The sequence below is a fragment of the Pleurodeles waltl genome, chromosome 6 (assembly GCF_031143425.1).
Source record: "Pleurodeles waltl isolate 20211129_DDA chromosome 6, aPleWal1.hap1.20221129, whole genome shotgun sequence".
In the NCBI taxonomy this organism is placed as follows: domain Eukaryota; kingdom Metazoa; phylum Chordata; class Amphibia; order Caudata; family Salamandridae; genus Pleurodeles; species Pleurodeles waltl.
In genome coordinates this window covers 399,970,209-399,991,395 of record NC_090445.1, presented here as the reverse complement: position 1 = coordinate 399,991,395, position 21,187 = coordinate 399,970,209, and the positions used below count along the sequence as shown (strand labels likewise).

The window sequence follows — 21,187 nt, the reverse complement described above, 5'->3', positions numbered from 1 at the left end:
ATTGCTCATGAAGGGCAAATGGGTATCTAATGCGCTAGATGGAGAGTCAGGGTAAATTTCTGGTGGCCTGGGATCAATAATTTTGTTAAACACTGGGTAAGGGTGTGTGGAATATGTGCTTCTAGTGACAAATCAGCTCAAGCATTATGTACTGAACCACAGTCGGTTAAGTTTCCTGAAGTTGGGTCTAGATATCATTGAGTTGTTTGCTGTGTTACCAAGACAAGAGGCTTTTTATATTGTATTAGTTGATTATTACTCAAAATGGCCTGAGGTTAAAACGGAAAGGGAAATCAGTTCAGCAAATGTTGTAGAAGTTTTAGATGGCAATTTTTGTAGAGAAGGCATTCCCCAAGAAGTGGTAAGGGAATATGGTCCAAAGTTTGTCAGTAAATATATGGAGTTATTTAGAGAAGTGTGGGGTGATGCATTAGAGAATTACTGTGTTCCATCTTGAAGCAAATGGTCAGGTTCAGAGATCAACTGTGTAGTAAATGAAGCCATTTAGCTGCCTCTGAAGGGAGGTTTGAATTGGATGAATGCTTTGCAATCCATGTTTTTAGCATATAGGACGTTTCCCAATTTTATGACTTCTGTGAGTCCTGTTGAATTATTGAGAGGGCGCAAACCTAGCACAAGGTTAGTGCCTGAGTGGTTGAAAAACAGAATCAAAACAATGGGTGAGATTGTGAAGTAGACTTTAAAATATTTCAGAGTAGAGTGGACGGGTACATAACTAGGATACAACAAGATGTAAGGAGGAGGAGAGGAGCTGTAAGTTGGCAAGTAGTGGAGGTTGGTGACATGGTTTGCCTAAAGAAAGGGAGAATAGATGGTAAAAGCAGATATCGTCAAGGATGCTACCAGGTGCACGAGGTCACATTTACTTCCTTTAAAGATCCAGGATTTTGGTTTAACATAAAAAAAAACACTATTTTAGTGAAGGGGAAAGATGTGTTTGTATGCACGAACATAAGATCATCTTATGGTATGCTTGTAGCATATGTTTATTTTTGTATTTGTGTTTCTGTAATGGAATAGTCACAAGTGGGACGCATGCCTATTTCAGATCATGCCTTCCTGGCAGGGGGTGAACAAGCTATGTTGGCTTGAGGGTGGTGTGTACATTCGAATAATGGGGAGGGATATGCACCGGAGGATGAGACAGATAGGGTATTAGCTACTTATCTCATGATTCTTTCCATATGGCTTTGGAATAAACCAGAAGGAGAATGCTGAAAGCAGAATGGAGCACTTGTTTTTTTGGAGAAATGTTATTCACAGTGTCATCCTACCTTTACCACAATACAGACTGACCTGGCAACAGAACTGAATAAAACAATGTCTGCTTTATGTGAACTACTTTCTAATGTATGGGCTGTGTGCTTGTGCTAGTGACCCAGGCACAAAGCTCTAATAAACATTAAAACCTTCCATAGCTGCTAATAAATACTTAAGTGGAGCTCCCATTAGAAGCATAAAACAGAGGAACTGTAATTAAAACCTGTTTCCTCTAACCTCACAACAGTGTGAGACACATCATAATACAGTAATGTGCACTGTAAACCGCACCACACAGCCTCTAGGCACTTGGAACCCCTTAAGGTATTGATGTTATGCTTGGGAAAGATGCAGGAGCAGCAAGACTGATTAACAAACGAGATGCCCCTTGATATCTTGAGCGCAACTACACGCAGACAGAAGTGTACTGGATCCTATTTGGTTTTATTGGGAATCAGGAGATAGCTTAGCCTTCTGGCTTGCAGGCCTGAGGCCCTGCCATCTAGTGACTTTAACCTACTTAGCCTCCTCTGTTTTAGCACATTTAATTTTTTTATTTCTTGGAAGATGCCTGCTATGTTTATGGGTAGGAAGATGTTTTGATTTCATGTTATCAGTGCCACTCTGAGAAGGCGTCACTATCAACGTCAAAGACAAGTGATATACGTGGGTATTCACATCATGTTCTTTGTCTCTTACGTGGACTGGAACATGATGTACTTTTGGAGGGAATCGTTTATATAATGACTTCCCTAAGCATGCTTTGTCAATTGTTTGGGAACATACCTGAGTCAAGGGATCTGTTTCAAGAAAAAGGTTATTCAAGGGATTCCTACCAGAGTCCATCAATGCTATCTATGCTACACGTCGCCTTGAAGCACACCCAGCCTTTGTGTCCCAATGGAGTCTGATCTAGAGACCTCATTCCAAGGTAACAAGGGATCGGGGGGCATTTCTCATGGAAATGGTTCTAGCAAATTTGGATTAAGACACCTAGCTCTCTTTAGATTAGAGATTCGGTTTATCATGCTAGGGTATGAGGGCCTATTTCACATCTCATGTTATTGGAAGCTGGTGGGGGTCCTTATATTCATGACTCTGTTTCTTGCATTGTTCATTATCCTAATCATTGCATTGTTAATAAAACCTATTGAAAAATGTACTGCACCTCCTTCATTGTCTGTGTGTGACTGAGACTTGTTGCTTATGTGAGAAAAGGATAATCTCTGTTTAACCATGACTTCCCTGAGATGTCAACTCTTAAGTCCATGCATAAAGGCTGCCAGAAATCAACTTTTATTGTTTGGGATTTTTGTGAGGTACTGCTTGTGAGCCGGGCGGGTTGTGCTGACAGTTGCCACTTGTTGTAGGATTGGTTTAGTCACCCGCAAACAAAAATGCTGCTTCCAAAAACCAGCGATCTTGCCTAGAGCAAGAGTCCAACTATGACTGAAGCAATGTGTGCCTTAAATGCCTTTTAGCTCAGGATGTGCACCCACTCTTCCACGTTCTATGTGTGGCTGAGATCCACCATGTATTTAAACATTTCTGAGAGGTAATCTCTCAAATTATTGCTGTGAAATGCATGTTAGTATGAAATTTGCAGGTCTATGAACTGTACCAAAGGTCTGCATTGATTACTGCTATTCATCTATAGCAGGGTTTTGGAAACCCTGGGGACCATATGTACATAGATCACAATCTTGTGTGCCTGTGTGCGCTCAGTAAGTGGGCAATATGAAAACTATTTGAAATCCAGATGTTTTTATGTTTTAGAGATGTTTTGGATTATGAATATGAAAATATATCACTGCAGGTAAACATAGACTGATATAATCCTTTTAGGTGAGATTAGATGAGCATTGTGAATGTGAAGAACTAACAAGTCACTGGTTAAAGGGTATAATCAAACACACCAGGGTTCATCATTTTAATGACAAACAGCATGCATTAGCTACAATAAAAAGGCTTTATATTAAAGCTTTGAAGGCCACACTGTTGTGCTGCTTACACTTTCACCAACCAAGTCATTGCATATTCAGTATCAACACTACCCCATTCCTTCATATTGCCAAAAACAGCAATCAAACAAAGACAATGTCAAGGTGCAGAAGATTTGTCAAGCTAAGGATCTTCCAAAAACACAACACTGGACAAAAAACTGGGATCCATTTAGAACGACAATAAATAACTCCGCCACCTACACAGGGGTGGATCCTCAGCTATGGCAGAGAGGCGTCACCCCACTGCTAATAAGGCAGCAGAAAAATACAATTATAACACACTATTATAATTTTATTTTTCTGCTGTCTAGGGCAAGGCGGGTGGAGACAGTATCCTCTGTGTCAGGAGGGAGGTAGAGTAGTGGTGCACTCCAGGTGTGCATGTCAGTTTGGCAGGCCGTGTGAGGTCAGTCATACTGACTTGCACACTTAGAAACCTCAGCCAGGTAGAGGCCAAGTGCAGGTTCCCACTCCTTCCCTGAGCAGCAATTGAGCCCACTCAGGCCAATTCCAGTGCTTCTCACATGTTATGTAATAGCATGTGAGAAGCATCTGGATTGGGTGGGGAGGGGAGTAACGGAAAGGAAGCACTGAGGCAGGAAAGTCAACGCAGCGAGAGCGGCAAAGGCGAGGCAGCAGGGAAGTACATATTTTTTTTATTGTTCCTGCCTGCTGCCCCACCAGCCCTGCCAGGTAGCAACTACCACTGCACATACATTCCCATGCCACACTGTTCTCCCACCCTGAAAAATGATTGTTAGGAGGGTTGGGCCTCACCGGCAAATACCAGCTCAAATTAAGCACTGTGCAGTTTAAATATTCAATTTTCACCTCTCGTATGTGTGGAAAGATTTAAGTAAAGTCACTTGTAGAGCAGTTGTATAGTTTTTCAACCATAAAATGCCTACCAACCCTACTATTAAACGTCAGATTATACCAAATTTATCTGACGCTCAAAAGTCTCAGTGTGACTTCGTCTAAAGGACATTTTCTGTACAACTACATAAACATAATAAGTAGACCTTTCTCTAATGTATTGGACCATAAATACTACAGGATAATTCAAGTCAGATCGGACAGCACACTTTTGGCTTTGTTATCCTAGGACATGACTCCAGGTTCAGTGCTGTTTGCTCTGCTATGTCGGCCTCCATATTCTTACTCTCCGCTCTGGCTGGCGGTGCAGATTAAATGCAGTGGATCTCACTGCTTCGGTGGTCTCTCCTAGGTGGTCCCAGTTGCCACTCACTGCCTCAGTGGCATACCAACCCCCATCCAGCTCACACAAATTTCCACTAACATCCACCTCCACTGTGCGCTATACAATAAAAACATTGAACAGCGAATGACTTCAAATTTGATTAAGTGTTCTATCTTGATTTACATGTGAAAGAGATTTCCTAGAATGCCAAATTGAATCGAAAACTTTTCTGTAGCTTCAAGCCTTTGCTTCAAACATAAGACATTGAACAGCCATTCCTGCAAGAGCAAGCCTTTTAGTAGCCCAGGCCCAGCAGCATGCCACTCTTGGGGGAAGAGAGGAAAGAGGGAGAGCAGGCTATGTGAAAGCTGCAAAATAGTAGAAAATTCTGCACAATACCTAACAGTTGTGATGACCTAAGGCAACTAAACGAGAGAGATACTATGGCCCTCATTACAACTTTGACGGGCGGCGGAGGCCGCCCGCCAAAGTTGCGCCGCAGGAATACCGCACCGCGGTCTGAAGACCGCGGCCGGCATTCTGAGTTTCCCGCTGGGCGGGCGGGCGGCCGCCCGCCAGCCCAGCGGGAAACAACCTTCCCACGAGGACGCCGGCTCGGAATCGAGCCGGCGGAGTGGGAAGGTGCGACGGGTGCAGTGGCTCCCTTCGCGTATTTCACTGTCTGCAATGCAGACAGTGAAATACAAAGTAGGGGCCCTCTTACGGGGGCCCCTGCAGTGCCCATGCCATTGGCATGGGCACTGCAGGGGCCCCCAGGGGCCCCGCGACACCCCCTACCGCCATCCTGTTCCTGGCGGGCGAACCGCCAGGAACAGGATGGCGGTAGGGGGTGTCAGAATCCCCTCGGCGGCGCAGCGAGCTGCGCCGCCTTGGAGGATTCAAAGGGGCAGCGGGAAACTGGCGGGAGACCGCCAGTTTCCCCTTTCTGACCCCGGCCAAACCGCCGCGGTCAGAATGCCCTGCGGGGCACCGCCGGCCTGTCGGCGGTGCCTCCGCGTCCAGCGGCCCTGGCGGTTACAAACCGCCAGGGTCGTAATGAGGGCCTATGACTCTGCTCAAGTAGGCTGTCCTGTTCATTCAGATTTCAATAAAGGGGGGTCACAATAATTTAAAGGTAGGATAACTGATAGCAAAGGAAATTATGTTCAGTGAAATGGAGTCTCTCATAGTCCTTGAGCATATGAGCATCTGTGCATGGAAGATCTAATGCTCAAGGGACAGAGGAATCCCATGAAGCTTAGGCCACAGACAAGGTTTGAGATATAAACCATAAGCAGTTTGCTGATTGTGACAGGGTGTCATTAATATTTGTAGGGAAAGGTGAACATGTACATTATTCTTTTAAAAATATTGAGGGTGGTGCAAAGTTTGGTTGATGGTTTGGGAAGATAACTGCTGAGAGGAAGCTAGGAACCATCAGATGTTGTCTTCAGGAGGGAGGAGATAAAACAGTTGGCCTAGACCAAGATGGCTGCAGATGTGTGGGTTCATAGCCAGCTCCCACTTTCACTCTAATTTGTGATACTTGAAGGCCTATGTGGCTGCTGCCATCCTTGAGGAGTGATCTGGTTTGCTTACTGAATGTTGGATTGGATGGGTAATGTGGTAGCAGAATATTTGATGATGGCTCTGACCCTCTTTAGGCCTAATATTAGTGAGCAGCATGAGTGCCATTTCAGGCATACTGTAGGAGTACTGCATTTTCCGTGGGCTGGAGAAGAAGGCCTCATAATCACTGTTACAGAGAGCCCATGTAAACATTTGAGGGTTCATGCCCGACTTGCTATCCCCTTTGGATGTCTATTGGATGCAGGACTTCTGATGAAAACATAGCCCTCTAAACCAAGGCAGACATGGCATTCAAATCTCCTTCATATATATACTACCCAAGTTTGCTCTTGGCCACCAAGAAAAAGATGAAGGATGAGTCATCTTCTAGAGTTCACCAAATACATTTTGTCTGAAAGATAAGCAGTTTGCTAGAGTTGTGTAGACTCTGTACCATTCCATCAATGCCCTGCATACAGACTCGTGGAAGAAAATCTCTTCTGTGGTGTATGCAGTGAATGTTATTGAAAAAATCTAGAGGCCTTAAAATGGACAGTCCTACCAAAGGAGCATGTGCTGGAAACAGTGAAGGTCTGGGTAAAGTCTTGGAAGATCATTCTGCAGAGATTTCCACAGAAGTGAGCGAGGTATGGAATTTTACAGGCTACATGGAGAAAGCTATTTTGAACTTTAGGAAAAGATAGAACTACATGATAACCAAAGGAGGAGCAATATGCTTCGGGTGCTAGGAGTCTACGTGGTGATATTAATGGATGTATTTGTGACAAAGATGCCTTGGGTCATGGAGGAACTTTTAGCTCTACAGAACGGTGTGTTGAAATAGGTAGTCAAAAGGGTTCATAGATGTCCAACAGAAGAAACAAATGGTGGGTGGGGTTGTCTAGTGATGATGGTGCTTTCATGTCTGGGGGAGAAATTAGGTTCTGAGTGAAGACTTCCATTCCATGCAGGTGAGAGTGGATGATAAGAGACTTTTATTCTTACATCCAGCCAATCTGGCAAGGAACAAAGAAATGTTGGGGAAGAGGAGTCTCACATCTTCTTTAGGCTTCCGTGCAAAGTTAAAAGTGGACCCCATGGATCATGATAGGTTTTTATGAATGATCTGGCCAATGCAAATGGCTAAATTGTATTGTATTGTAAGCTATTTATAGAGCGCATTCCGGCTGTAGCATCGAATCGCTAGCAAACATTGAAAGGAGAAATCAAATAAAAAAATGGGAGCAAAGAAAAGAACCGCCAAAGGCTAGGGTCTCAGTAGAGTACAGCACAAGAAAAGACAGAAAGGGCTACAAGAAAGGGAGTGCCTAGTCTAATCTGAAAATAACAAAGTTTTAAGCCGCTTTCAAAAATGGAAGTACACCTCCTCCATCTTGACGGGAAGTGGGAGAGAGTTCCAAAGTCTTGCCGCTGTGACTGAGAAGGCTCTATCCCCCCATCTGGCCATACGGCAGCAAGGGATACATATAATTTCCAATGCAGATGATCTAAGTTGATGTCCTGGCTGGTAAGGTCATAAAGTGGAACTTAAATAATTACAGCCTTCCTGATGAAAAGCCTTATAATTAAGACAGAGTGCTTGAAATGTAACCTGTTTTTTCCACTAACTGCTCAGATGAGTTGCAGGTACTCTTGATTGTAACTGTGTCCACCTAATAAATATTGTTAATCCTAAAAGTTACATTGTAATGTAAATATTTCCACATAAATTGCATGACTAGGCAAGACGTATGCCAGAGAAGATAGCATATTTTGAGGGGTAAGCGTGAGCTAGGCATATGAGGCTGGATGCTGCTGAGGATGTCTGGTGATAAAGTAATGCACTGGAAAAACAAAGTGTGAGAATCAAGTTATTTCAACAGTAGTCAGCTAGTGTGTGTCACTACGTGTGCATTATTTAGTGAGTACAAATGGAGACTGAGGTTGGATTGGACTCAGTGAGCTACAAACATGTCAAGCAGTTTGAGCTCGCTCCTACCAGTAGCATTTAGTTTACAAATTAGTAATGGGGGGGTTCTTTGTGGTAGGTCAAAGTCCTGGAAACACACACTTCCTAGGTGAAAGAGATGGCAGAGGGCTATGATTTTGATGGGGGTAACATTTGTTGTGACTGAATGAGACAGGGTAAATTCAGTCTAGTAAGATTGGAAAGTAGATCAAAGTAGTCCATGATCACAAGCTCCTATGTTTCCAACAGAATAAAATAATTTTAGCAAGGGAATGAAGTTGATTGGCTGAGATGAAGTTAAGTATGTGAAAAAACAGCAATGGAATGTTTAATGTTTAGGGGAAAACTGAGCTAGGAGTGATATCCAAAGCCATGCTTAAGGTGAGAAATAGAAGGGAAAGTAATATAATTCTGGTGAGGAAGAGAATAAAAGATACACTAGGTGGACTTGAGTGGGTAATTAGGCATACTGAGAAGGACTGAGTTATGGCAATACTGTGGCTCAGTGAAGCAGGAATGTTCCTGCAATAAAGAGTCCATCATCAATCTTACCAGTCCCCCAACTTCTATACATTTTACTTCAGCCTCTTTAGGGTTGGAGATAGTCATAAGCCATAATAAATAACTGTGATCACACCTATATATTTCTCACTGAAACTGCTTGCAATGGTCTACATATCTGATTTTGTCATTTTAGACCCTCAAACATACTGCCGACTACTGCAAAGCCAACAAAATTCCATTCCCAGATATCAAGGTGCACAAACATGAAGAAGCGAAACCCTCTGGATGCTACGTCTTCAAAGGTCCTAATGTTCCTACAGTGGTACACATCCCACTTTTCAACACAGAGAACTGTGCAGGTCAGTAGTTGTTAATGCATAACAAATTTAGTTGATATTCAGTGTGTATGTGTTTCTGTTTTATTCAGTGCCATATGAAATCTTTTAATTGGAAAGAGTGGTGTAAAAAAACAAAAAATGGGGTGGGGTCAATCTTATTTACTCTGCCATTATTTATTGCACAGTAGCTTCCACATCAATCTGCTTGTCATTTCAATGTGTAGTTTCAATTGTATGTTAAATGAAAACAAATCATCAGCTAAAAAGCTTCAATTTAAAAAAAAAAACAAATTAGCTGACACAATTATTGATCTTTCTCAATACCTACAAGCCATACCATGATTCTAACAGTTGATGGGTCCAAGAACAGACCTACAGTACAGCTGATAGAAAGTATGGATTCATTAGAGCTCTTCCAAGGTGTTTAACTACACACACCTTATAACATATGTCATTTACTATTGAATACAGATTATTGAAAATATCTATATGCAAATGTAACATTGGATCTAATCAGACAGTGTCTATCTTTACTATGTGTATTGTTTATTTTATGTTCTTTATAAAAATAACTTCCCACAGTGGCCTTAGAGTACTTTGGACATGAGTACATAAAAGAAAGATGGGTAGTAGAAGGTATATCCTGCATAGCTTGGGTTTGCAGATCCATTTTGATCTTAAGAAACTCTGGAGTGTACCGTTGCCACCCACTATCAACTGTTGGTCAAAAGAAGTGTGCCCTGAAACCAACAATGAAGAAAGAATGATGATCTTAGTTCTACTGAGTATGTTTTGCTAACTATGCCTGAATGAATGATTTGTGCACAATTTCAGTTTTTAGTACATTTAGATAAAAATGTAAACAGAAATCTTGTAAAAGCATAACAAAAACATATTTAAGAACTTAAATCTGTAACATATTCAATATCTATAAAATCCCTAATGGGCCTATGTATATAAAGTAAAATATGTTTGGAGTAAACATAAAATTACAATGTGTTAGTTTTGTAATTTATAGTTATTCTTTAGTCTCTTTGTAACTGTTTTGAAAAAGTGTACTAAGCGTGCCACTGACCAATTCCCATAAAATTGTATTGCTTCTAGCATCATCTGGATTTTAAAATCTCGAAAATTGTTTTTTAAATATTGAGCCCTGGGGTCTGTTTAGGCCTTGGCACATGCTTGTAATAATTGACACACAGGGCTTGATTCACAAAGGTAGAGTACACTTTTGTGTTAAATCCAAATGTAAGGTAGAACTTTCAAAAAAGTAAAGTTACCCTCAACATATAGCCAGCCTCTGGTACTGCAGTACCTTCCTTTAGAAAATGAAGGTGATAGGGAATTGAAGAATTCTCAATCAGAAATAACGATCAATTAAATTACATTTATTTATGCAACAAAGAATATAAACAAATACATTTAAAGTCAAATACATTTTAAAAATAGTACATATTTATAATTTAATTGTAAAATATTCCAATACCATATTTTAAATTTAACGAACATAAGCACTTCCAAATGTGCTAGCAATCTTTGCAAACCAATCAGCTGTTGATACAATGACAACTGTACACATCCAGGTTTTGGCAGAAAACCATTTAAAGACCTCATTTATTCAAGACTGGCCATATTGAAATTGAAGAAAGGCAGGCCAAAACACCTCTTTCTTTTAACCAATTATCAGTTTGATACTTTTCAGCTTTTGACCCATCTCTCCTACATTACACCTTCACCCAGATTTTCTTGTGACATATCTGTATGAGAAAGGGTAGCAAATAATTGATCCTCAAAATAGCAACTTTTGCCACAGTGGTGTGTAATGACCTGATGAAAAGCTGCTGTATAGTCTAACAAAAACAATCTTATTTTCCAAAGTTCTCAAGGTATTTCCAGCCATATTAACTAATACCATACCACTATCGATCCTGCATGCACACCCTCTTTTGCCTGCATGTTGAATGGGTTGTGAGGTATGGTTTTTTATCAATATTATTAAATGTTCAAATATAAAGTAAGCATAGTTTCCTCTCACAATGTAGGAGTGCATTCAAACTAAAGATGGCACAACAGACCATCAATGTTTATTTTTTAATAGGCCCAGTGTAACTCCCCTGACACAATAACGGCCTCAAGTCTCTAATAGGAAATATATCCCAGAATTTCACTGCTGTGTTTAACAACCTGGTGCATTTAAAGAAATCACAATATCCAAATACAGTGTCTAAATCGTAAAGAAGTAGTGTGGCTGCAAATTTGTAGAACTGAAAGTCAATGCTGTAATCTGGAATGCCAAGGATGTACATCTCATTCTGAAGCTTTTTGGTAAGAGCAGAGGCTACCAAAATGCAAAATGTAAAGCAATAAAACCTATATTCCAAAATCTCTGATGATTCCCTGAAACAATAAGACATTTTCCATCTCTAACAGGAAATGCCTATTATAGAAGCAATTAAGAAGCACTCCATTTGGAACCCTCAACATGCTGAGAACATACTATTTATTTGATGTAAAATAATGAAATAAAAGAAAACAAACAATTTGTGAACCAATTATAAAGATCCACAATAATAAATTACCCATCTTCTTGTCCTGCCTCATTTTAGCCACCCTTTATCACCTTCAAATCTGTACTTAAGGAGACGGTAAACAGACTATTTTCAAATATCAAATCACCCAATCAATCTTTCCTCCTACTTGCATGATGCTTGAAGCATATCTTAACCTATTTTGCTACTAACATGTCATCATGATATACCCCTCTCAGATCACTGGCATAGTTACTGGATGATAAAGGGACTCAATCATTGCCCCACTCCTAAGACATCAATAGCAGACCCTCTTGTACAGGTCTACTACTAACTGATTCCTGTTTCCTTGTACCAGGAAAAATACCCTGAGAGTAGTGACAGAACAGTTGAAAAGATATTTAGAACAAATTCAGTTTCTTCATGAACTTCAGTCCAGATTCTGACACTCAAGAGTTTAGAATCCACCTTTGTTGATATCAGAATAGAGCACCACATCATGCTCGAACAAGGTCAGCAAATTGATCCAGACCTTCTCATATCTCTGAGACTAACAATGCTGCAGATCCCAATATATTACCACACAGAATGAAACACTGGCTCAGTACTTCTGAAAGTGCATTCCTTTATTGAGACACCCATAGTCCAACAACATCCAATATCCATTGGTACAGAAAAGACTCCAGCGTCAACATCAGGGCAGTACGCGTTCTACGGGTGACTAGAACACAAAAACCTAACATTTTCAAGCTAACATAATTTATACATTGTGCTGATATGATGTAGCTTAACCTTTTGCATTGCAGAGTTTAATCTTGAAGACTTATGCTCAGCATACATATAAATACTGTTCACATGTGATGTACTGCTGCAGGCTTTCAGACTGTGTCAGGGTGTGGTCCCTTCCAGGGCCTTCTAAAAGCTTTCCCTGCAGCATGCCTGGGTGTGGTTTGTGGGCTGGGCCAAGACTCTATATAAGGGAACCAGCCCAGCTCCACGTGCTCACTATTCAGATGTCCCGGTGCAGAGCAGCAGCTACTTCCTGAGCTCCTGTTCTGGCGGACTACTTTGATCCTCCAGGCCTCGCCCTTTTTTCACTTCATTTGGTGATCCTAGATCAGGGTGGTAAGATGGAGGTCGGGCTGGGCCCCAGACTCCGTTATCAAAGACGCTTGAGTTCTTGGGTCTAATCTTTGCATGATAAGCAATTTGACGCTTGTGCCTGTGAATGTGCGCCTGGTCGTTTCATGGCATTTACATGTGGATATTCGAATCGGCAAGACGCACGATTCTTTTCTCGTGCTTAATTCATGTTATTCATCGTGGACTACCATTCCTTGGCAGTTACATGGTGGCATTCGAATCGGCAAGACGCACAATTCATTTTCTTGTACTTCAACCCTTGATATTCATTGTGCGCTACTATTCCTAAGGCAGTTCCATGGTGGCATTTGAATCGGCAAGACACGCGATTATTTTCTCGTGCTTAATTAATGTTATTCATTGTGAGTTACCATTCCTTGGCAGGTACATGTTGGCCTTCGAATCGGCAAGACGCGCGATTCGTTTTCTTATACTTCAACACTTGATATTCATTGTGCGCTACCATTCCTAAGGCAGTTACATGGTGGCATTCGAATTGGCAAGACGCGCAATTCTTTTCTCATGCTTAATTCATGTTATTCATTGTGCGCTACCATTCCTTGGCAGTTACATGGGGGCCTTCGAATCGGCAAGACGCGCGATTCATTTTCCTGTGCTTTAACCCTTGATATTCATTGTGTGCTAGCATTCCATTGCCGTTACCTGGTGGCTTTCGAATCGGCAAGACGCGTGATTCGTTTTCTTTTGCTTTAACCTTTTGATATTCATTATGCGCTACCATTCCTAAGCATTTATATGGTGGTTCTCGAATCGGCAAGATGCGCGATTCTTTCCCTGTGTGTAATTCATGTTATTCGTTGTACACTACAATTTCCTGACATTTGTTTGGTGACCTTCGAATCGGCAAGCAGCGCGATTCCTTTTCTGTGTTCAAAAATCAGGGTGTTCATTATGCGCTACCATTCTAAGGCATTTACTTGGTGGTTTTCGAGTTGGCAAGTCACGTGATTTATTTCCCGAGTTTTAATTTGTGTTATTTATGGTGCACAAATCATTCAATGGTATTTTCTACCTATATGAAAATCTGTAATGTGCGCAATTCATGTTCCGCCAATTTGAGGGAACAAAAAGTCAGAGTTCAAGATGTAATGTTGTGTGTTCCTAACATGTTTTCTCAAAACCTGATTCATATGATGATTTAGAAATCATTCAGATTGTTTCCTGATCCTCAGGCAAAGGATGGTACTTGAATTTGAAAGTTGCATTTAACCTTTCTTGATTCCCTCACAGATACCCAGTCATCTTGAAGCCTAGTCATTTTAAGTCTATGCTTAGGTTGTCCATGTTTTCAAAATGACAGTGTTTAGAGTAATAGGGGGTCCTTACAGCCCTGGCAGACGGTGTTAAAGGTGCGGTAATACCGCAAACAGGCCGGTGGACAAAAAAAGGGAATTATGACCGTGGCGGAAACCGCCAACATAGACAGCCACTTTAACACTCCGACCGCCATGGCGGTACAGACAAGCAGCGCAGCGGTCACCGCCAACAGACAGGCGGAAGACAAAGTACCGCCCACAGTATTACAACAGGCCAATCCGCCATCTTTTTCTTTGGCGGATTCACCGTGGATAAAAACACGGCAGAAACAGCTTTTTCAATGGGAAAACGCTCACCTGAACAAACTCCACGAGGAAGGAGGGCATCATGGAGCCGGAATTACAAATCCTACCTGCCCTTGTCTTCCTGCTAATTTACGAACACCAGCAACGGCGGCGACGACGACAACGGTGAGTACTGCACCTACGACATAGGGGAGTGGGGAGGCAAAAGTCAGGGGGACACACACGCAACACCCCCACCCCCGCCCTCATCCTCGCATATTACAACACACACACCAATGCATGTCAAAACATCACAGTAACAACCCACAACCCCTCCGGAAGAATGCAAAGACCAAAGGAAATCAGTTAAAAAATTGTAATGTATCAAAATACAGGTACCAAATATATACAGATATACATACACATTCAAAAGTATATACATTACGAGAAGCAGTGCAGGTATGCACATATCAATGTCCGTGCACCACTGGTCCAAAAATGCATGTGCAAGGCCCACAATAGATACCTGTCCACAAACGGAGAGAACACTGCTGGGGCATCAGATCGAAATACAACAGGAACCTCAGGGGGAAGGGAAGGGGGGGCACCTCAGCCGGATTACAGCACCACGCCAGATGCCCATTGATGTATCCTGGGAAGTGCAAAGCCACAGTCTCTCAAGTCTATACAGTGGGTGGGTTGCCCACTGTTCAATCCTGGGGAGTGCAAAGCCACAGTCTCTCAAGTCTATACAGTGGGTGGGTTGCCCACTGTTCAATCCTGGGGAGTGCAAAGCCACAGTCTCACAAGTCTCTACAGTGGGTGGGTTGCCCACTGTTCAATCCTGGGGAGTGCAAAGCCACAGTCTCTCAAGTCTCCACAGTGGGTGGGTTGCCCACTGTTCAATCCTGGGGAGTGCAAAGCCACAGTCTCTCAAGTCTCACAAGTGGGTGGGTTGCCCACTGAACAATCCTGGGGAGTGCAAAGTCACAGTCTCTCAAGTGGATAGCAGTCTCCACTGCTTCTGGAGGGGGAATGGTGCCCACACTGCATTAGGCTCCCCGTGACGGTTCCTGTTCCGTCACAGTCCCAGCTGTACATGTGATAACGGTGCTTGATGTGGCGGTGTTCCCTTGTTCAGCGGTGCTTTTCCATGGCGGTCTCTGATCTGTTCAGTGGTTCTCTGCCCTGTGCAGTGGTGCTTTGCCATGACGGTCTCTGATCTGTTCAGCGGTTCTCTGCCCTGTGCAGCGGTGCTTTGCCCTGTTCAGCGGTCTTCACCATGGCGGTGATTCCCTTGTTCAACGGTACTTTGCCATGGCGGTCTCTGATCTGTTCAGCGGTTCTCTGCCCTGTGCAGCGGTGCTTTGCCCTGTTCAGCGGTCTTCACCATGGCGGTGATTCCCTTGTTCAGCGGTGCTTTGCCATGGCGGTCTCTGATCTGTTCAGCGGTTCTCTGCCCTGTGCAGCGGTGCTTTGCCCTGTTCAGCGGTCTTCACCATGGCGGTGATTCCCTTGTTCAGCGGTGCTTTGCCATGGCGGTCTCTGATCTGTTCAGCGGTTCTCTGCCCTGTGCAGCGGTGCTTTGCCCTGTTCAGCGGTCTTCACCATGGCAGTGATTCCCTTGTTCAGCGGTGCTTTGCCATGGCAGTCTCTGACCTGTGCATTGGTGTGTGACATGACAGTCCCTCATTGCCCAGCGGTTCTGTGGCAGCCAGGGCCCTCCTGGGCACTGACTCCAGTGGTGGTCTCCTGATCAGTGACAATAGTCCTGCCCTCCTGGGCACTGACTCCGGCGGTGGTCTCCTGACCAGTGACAGTGGTCTCCTGACCAGTGACGATACTCCTACCCTCCTGGGCACTGACTCCGGCGGTGGTCTCCTGACCAGTGACAATACTCCTGCCCTCCTGGGCAATGACTCTGGCGGTGGTCTCCTGACCAGTGACGATACTCCTGCCCTCCTGGGCAATGACTCCGGCGGTGGTCTCCTGACCAGTGACAACGGTGCTGGCGGTGGCGTCCCGACCGCCAGGGAAGATGGCGCCCATCTCCGCCGTGCTGCTCTCACCAGACTGTGCAGACTTCTTCTGGCCCTTCACCACCTTTGGAGGAGTCACAGCTGACTCTGCAATCCCCCTGGGACCCTTGTGAGCAGATTTGCCGCCAGGAGTCTTCACCCTGTCCTGTCGGCCACTTTCCAACTTGAGATGCTTTACAGGGGGTGGACTGGCAGTGCTTTGGCTCCGTGTCACACTGCCTACCCTGGTGGCCGGTGCACTCCACACACCTTAAACACGCACCACTGGTACTGGAGTCTTTTTGGCTGAGGCGTTACTACGGGACTTATGAATTGGAGGGGTGGTGATGGGGGCAAAGTGGTCAACGTTGCTGAGGGAGAGCTTGTGACAAACACTGGGATGGGTAGCTGGAGGGGGTCTGGGAGTGGAGGGAGAGGAGGTGGTTGTAGGAGGTGTAACTTCAGGTGTTTTGGGTGCAGGTGCAGGTACTGGAGGCTGTCGTGAGGTGGATGGATGTTGGGTGTGTTGGTGCCCGCATTTGTGTACTTTGGGATGGGGCGTCACAGACACACTGGGAGAGGACACAGGGGACGTGTAAATGGGAGTGGGGGTGGTGAGTGCAGGTGAGCGTGGTGTGGTGCTGGGTGTTCTGGTGCGAGTCCTAGTGGCTGTAGATGTAGTGCATGCAGGTGGGAGTCTAGACGACACTGGGAGGGAGGAGGGAGACAATGAGGAGGGGGAGACAGTGGAGGCGGTGGATGTTACTGTGTCTGTATGTGGGTAATGCTTGTGTGAGTGCCTGTGGGATGTGTGGTGCCTATGTTTGCCTGAGCTACTTTTGTGTGCTGAGGTGTGTGCATGCTTGTCTGATGGTGTGCTTGGGATGGGCTGGGGTACAGGGGATTGGGTCTGGTTGGAGGAAGTTGGAGGGGGGAGGCTAGATACAGGGACAATGGCTGCCGTCAGTGCTGAGGCCAGAGATTGCAGGGTTCGATGAAGGGCAGCCTGACCAGAATGAATGCCCTCCAGGAATGCATTACGGTGTTGCAACTCCCTTTCTATACCCTGGATGGCATTCACAATGGTAGACTGCCCAACAGTGAGTGACCTGAGGAGGTCAATGGCCTCCTCACTGAGGGCAGCAGGGGTGACAGGGGCAGGGGCTGAGGTGCCTGGGGCGAAGGTGATGCCCACCCTCCTGGGTGAGCGGGCACAGGGCAAAGGCTGAGGGGCTGCTGGGAGGGCGGTGCTGGTAGGGGAGGTGGCGGCTGTACCTGTAGAAGTGTTAGGCACAGATGGTGCCACCACCACAAGGGAGCTCCCATCGGCGGACGAGTCCGTGTCGCTGGTTGGTGATCCGCTGACTGAGGTGAAGCTCCCCTCACCCTCCGTCTCACTGGTGCATTCTGAGTCCGTGGTGTGGCCCTCCATGGCCATGTGGGATGCAGCTCCCTCGTGCTCCGGTGCCACTGTACCTCCGCCTGATGATGCTGATGCACAAAAGAACAGGGAGAGCAGAAAAAGGGGGGGCGACAGACGAAAGACAGGTTGAGTGCATGGCTTACCGCTACCGTTGCCGGACAATACAGACACAGCAGCCCCCTGCACTACGCCGTGCTCCTGGCCTCTACAGATGCAATTCCTGGGATATGGCCTACATCGCTATGGTGGACATCTGCGCACATGGATGCCACAGGGGCATGTATACCTGTACTTGTCACTCTACTGCGGTGGGGTGGAGTGCCACATGGCCTGCATTACGGAGGGGCCTAGCCTATGGTAGTCGCCCTGGCCTAGGGAAACCCACAGTCCTCCTCCCACACCCAGACCCCTCAACTGCGCGCAAAGTCCCCAGAATGAGGGTGTACTCACCCCCTTGTGTCTGCTGTGATGCCCTCAAGCGCCCATCCAACTCAGGGTAGGCCACCGCCAGGATCCGGAACATCAGGGGGGTCATGCGGCGACGGGCATCCCTCCCACGCTGGGAGGCCATCCCCATCTGAGCCTCCGCCGTCTTCTTGCTCCAGCGGTGAATGTCCTCCCATCTTTTCCGGCAGAGGGTGCCCCGTCTCTGGTGGACCCCCAGGGTCCGGACGTCCTTGGCGATGGCATGCCAAATGTCCTTCTTCTGGTGGGCACTGACCTACATGACATGCACAGGGGAAGAAGATGAGTAATTAGCAAGAGCACCGTCGAAGTGAGTGGCCCACATCCCTGCCCTTGCCATGTGGCACATGCATTCACAGTCCTTCATGTTCACTGCACTCTGCCCCCTTCCCTCTTACAACCAGCCCTCTCCACCCAGGCATAGCCCATACAACGTGCTCCTTGTGTACTTACCTGTTGGTCTGGAGGACCGTAGAGTATTGTGTACTGGGGGAGGACCCTGTCCACGAGCTTCTCCAACTCCTGAGCAGTGAAGGCAGGGGCCCTTTCCCCAGACGCAGCAGCCATTGTCTCTTCCAGACTGAGGTCACAGCAGCACTTGCAGTGTAGGTCCTCTCCTGTCGAAGATCAGGTATCAAGTGATTGAACAGAAAGAAAATGACGGTGACGTCCGCGGCGGTGCGTATCATCACCGCCGGAGCACTTCGTCATTGGCTCCTGGGACCCATATGGTCCAATGTTAACCAATGCAGCATTGCGCTGTGGTCTTCGACCACCCACGCGACGGTGTACAACGCCAGCGCAGTTACCTCACATCCCATTGTCCCACTTTACAGGTCAGGCAGCCGCCATTTCAGGGGCCCACATGGCTTCATTTGCAACTGCGTCACACATACCAAGGCCTACACTCGACACACATACAGGAAGATATTTGTCTTTGCTGTCGTGTTCTGTGTATCTGTGGGTACATACCTGGGATTTTGTTGACTCTGTGGTCGGTGTTGTCCTTCCTAGGCACCGTCAGCTTGGACATTTGAGAAGATGGCAGAATCCTCTGGTGTACCGACAGCTGGTGGACCTGTTGACAATGGAGGAGCGACATTTAATCATCACCTACAGGTTTGACCGTGCCACTATCCAGGAACTTTGTACCCAGTTGGAACCAGACCTGATGTTACCAATCCGCCATCCCACAGGAATCCCCCCTCAAGTGCAGGTGCTGTCAGTGCTCCATTTCCTTGCAAGTGGATCGTTTCAGACAACAGTGGCCATGGCATCAGGGATGTCCTAGCCTATGTTTTCCAACGTGTTGTCCAGAGTGTTGTCTGCCCTGATGAAACACGGGAGGAGCTACATCGTTTTCCCTCAGGTGAAGGATTTAGCTACAGTTAAAGGTGACTTCTATGCCCTTGGACATATCCCCAACGTCATAGGTGCTATTGATGGCACCCATGTAGCTCTGGTCCCCCCCCACAGGAGTGAACAGGTGTACAGGAACCGGAAGAGTTATCATTCGATGAATGTACAGATGGTATGTTTGGTAGACCAGTACATCTCGCAGGTAAATGCTATGTTCCCTGGCTCTGTGCATGACGCCTACATCCTGCACAATAGCAGCATCCCTTATATGATGGGTCAACTCCAGAGGCACCGGGTGTGGCTATTGGGGGACTCTGGTTACCCCAACCTGTTGTGGCTACTGACCCCAGTGAGGAATCCCAGGACCAGGGAAGAGGAACGCTACAATGAGGCCCATGGGCGGACTAGGAGGGTGATCGAACGCACCTTCGGCCTCCTGAAGGCCAGGTTCCGGTGTCTGCATATGACAGGTGGATCCCTCTTGTACTCACCGAAGAAGGTGTGCCAGATCATCATCGCCTGCTCGATGCTTCACAATCTTGCTTTGCGACGCCATGTGCCTTTTCTGCAGGAGGATGGTCCAGATGGCGGTGTTGTGGCAGCTGTGGAACCTGTGGAGCCTGTGGACAGTGATGAGGATGACGCTGAGGAAGAAGACATAGACAACAGGGAGTCAGTCATACAGCAATATTTCCAGTGGCACACAGGTGAGAACAGTTTTCTTTTTACCATGACATTCACTTTCACACTTCTATCTCTATCCTGTCTGTCAGTTCATAGCATTATTTGGTCACTGAGTTGTACCTTTCCATTACGGTTTCACAGGTGTGGTTAGCAACGTGTGTCATCTGCTTGCATCCTTCAATGACTTGTGATGTGTGACATAAGTATGTTGGCTTTACAATTGGAAACGCATGTTGACACTGTCATTGATTATACATATGTACCAAATCACAGACTGACTCCAGATTGTTTTGTGGTTCAAGGGTGTTTATTTCAGTGCTCAAAAATGGAGGGGAGTAGTAATATGGTGATGGGGGTCGGTGGAGGAATGTCCATGGCAGAGTACAGTCCATCATTAACACAGGTGCACTGCCCATATGGGCATAGGAAGTGGAGCTGGGGCAGTTCCAATCTGGACAGGGTAACAAAGTGAGACAGTGGGAGGACAATCAGGGTGGTCTCATTTCCTGGAGGGGGTCTTGCCATCGTGCTCTGTCCTGTTTCTGGATCTCAGGGACCGCTTGCGGGGTGGTTGTCCGTCTGCAGGGGGTGGGGTGCTGGTGTGGTAGTCCTGTGGCGGGGCGTCCTGTCCACTAGCGCCGGCGGAGGTGGTGGGCAGTTCATCGTCCATGCTAGTGTCAGGGGCCCCTTGGAGTGCCACGGTGTCCCTCATGGTTTTTTGTATGTCCTTCAGCACCCCTACGATGGTCCACAGGGCAGAGCTGAGGGTTCTGAGCTCCTCCCTGAACCCCAAATACTGCTCCTCCTGCAGGCGCTGGGTCTCCTGAAACTTGGCCAGGACCGTCGCCATCGTCTCCTGGGAGTGATGGTATGCTCCCATGATGGAGGAGAGGGCCTCGTGGAGAGTGGGTTCCCTTGGCCTGTCCGCCCCCTGTCGCACAGCAGCCCTCCCAGTTCCCCTGTGTTCCTGTGCCTCCGTCCCCTGGACCGTGTGCCCACAACCACTGCCCCCAGGTCCCTGTTGTTGTTGGGGTGGTGGGTTACCCTGGGTTCCCTGTAGTGGTGGATACACCGCTGATTGACATGTCCTGGGTACGGAGGTATGGGCCCGCTGGGTGGGTGCTGTGCTGGTGTTACCAG

At 46.2% G+C, this 21,187-nt stretch overlaps 1 protein-coding gene across 2 annotated transcripts in view; it reads left to right on the top strand.

The window, feature by feature from the left end:
- Window positions 1-21,187, top strand: part of LOC138299776 (cytosolic phospholipase A2 gamma-like) — a 408,365-nt gene that overhangs the window by 376,138 nt on the left and 11,040 nt on the right. For both annotated transcript variants that reach the window (XM_069238325.1, XM_069238326.1), the window contains one exon: window positions 8,721-8,886. In XM_069238325.1, coding sequence (XP_069094426.1) covers window positions 8,721-8,886 — 166 coding nt within the window. The remainder of the gene's footprint in view (window positions 1-8,720; window positions 8,887-21,187) is intronic.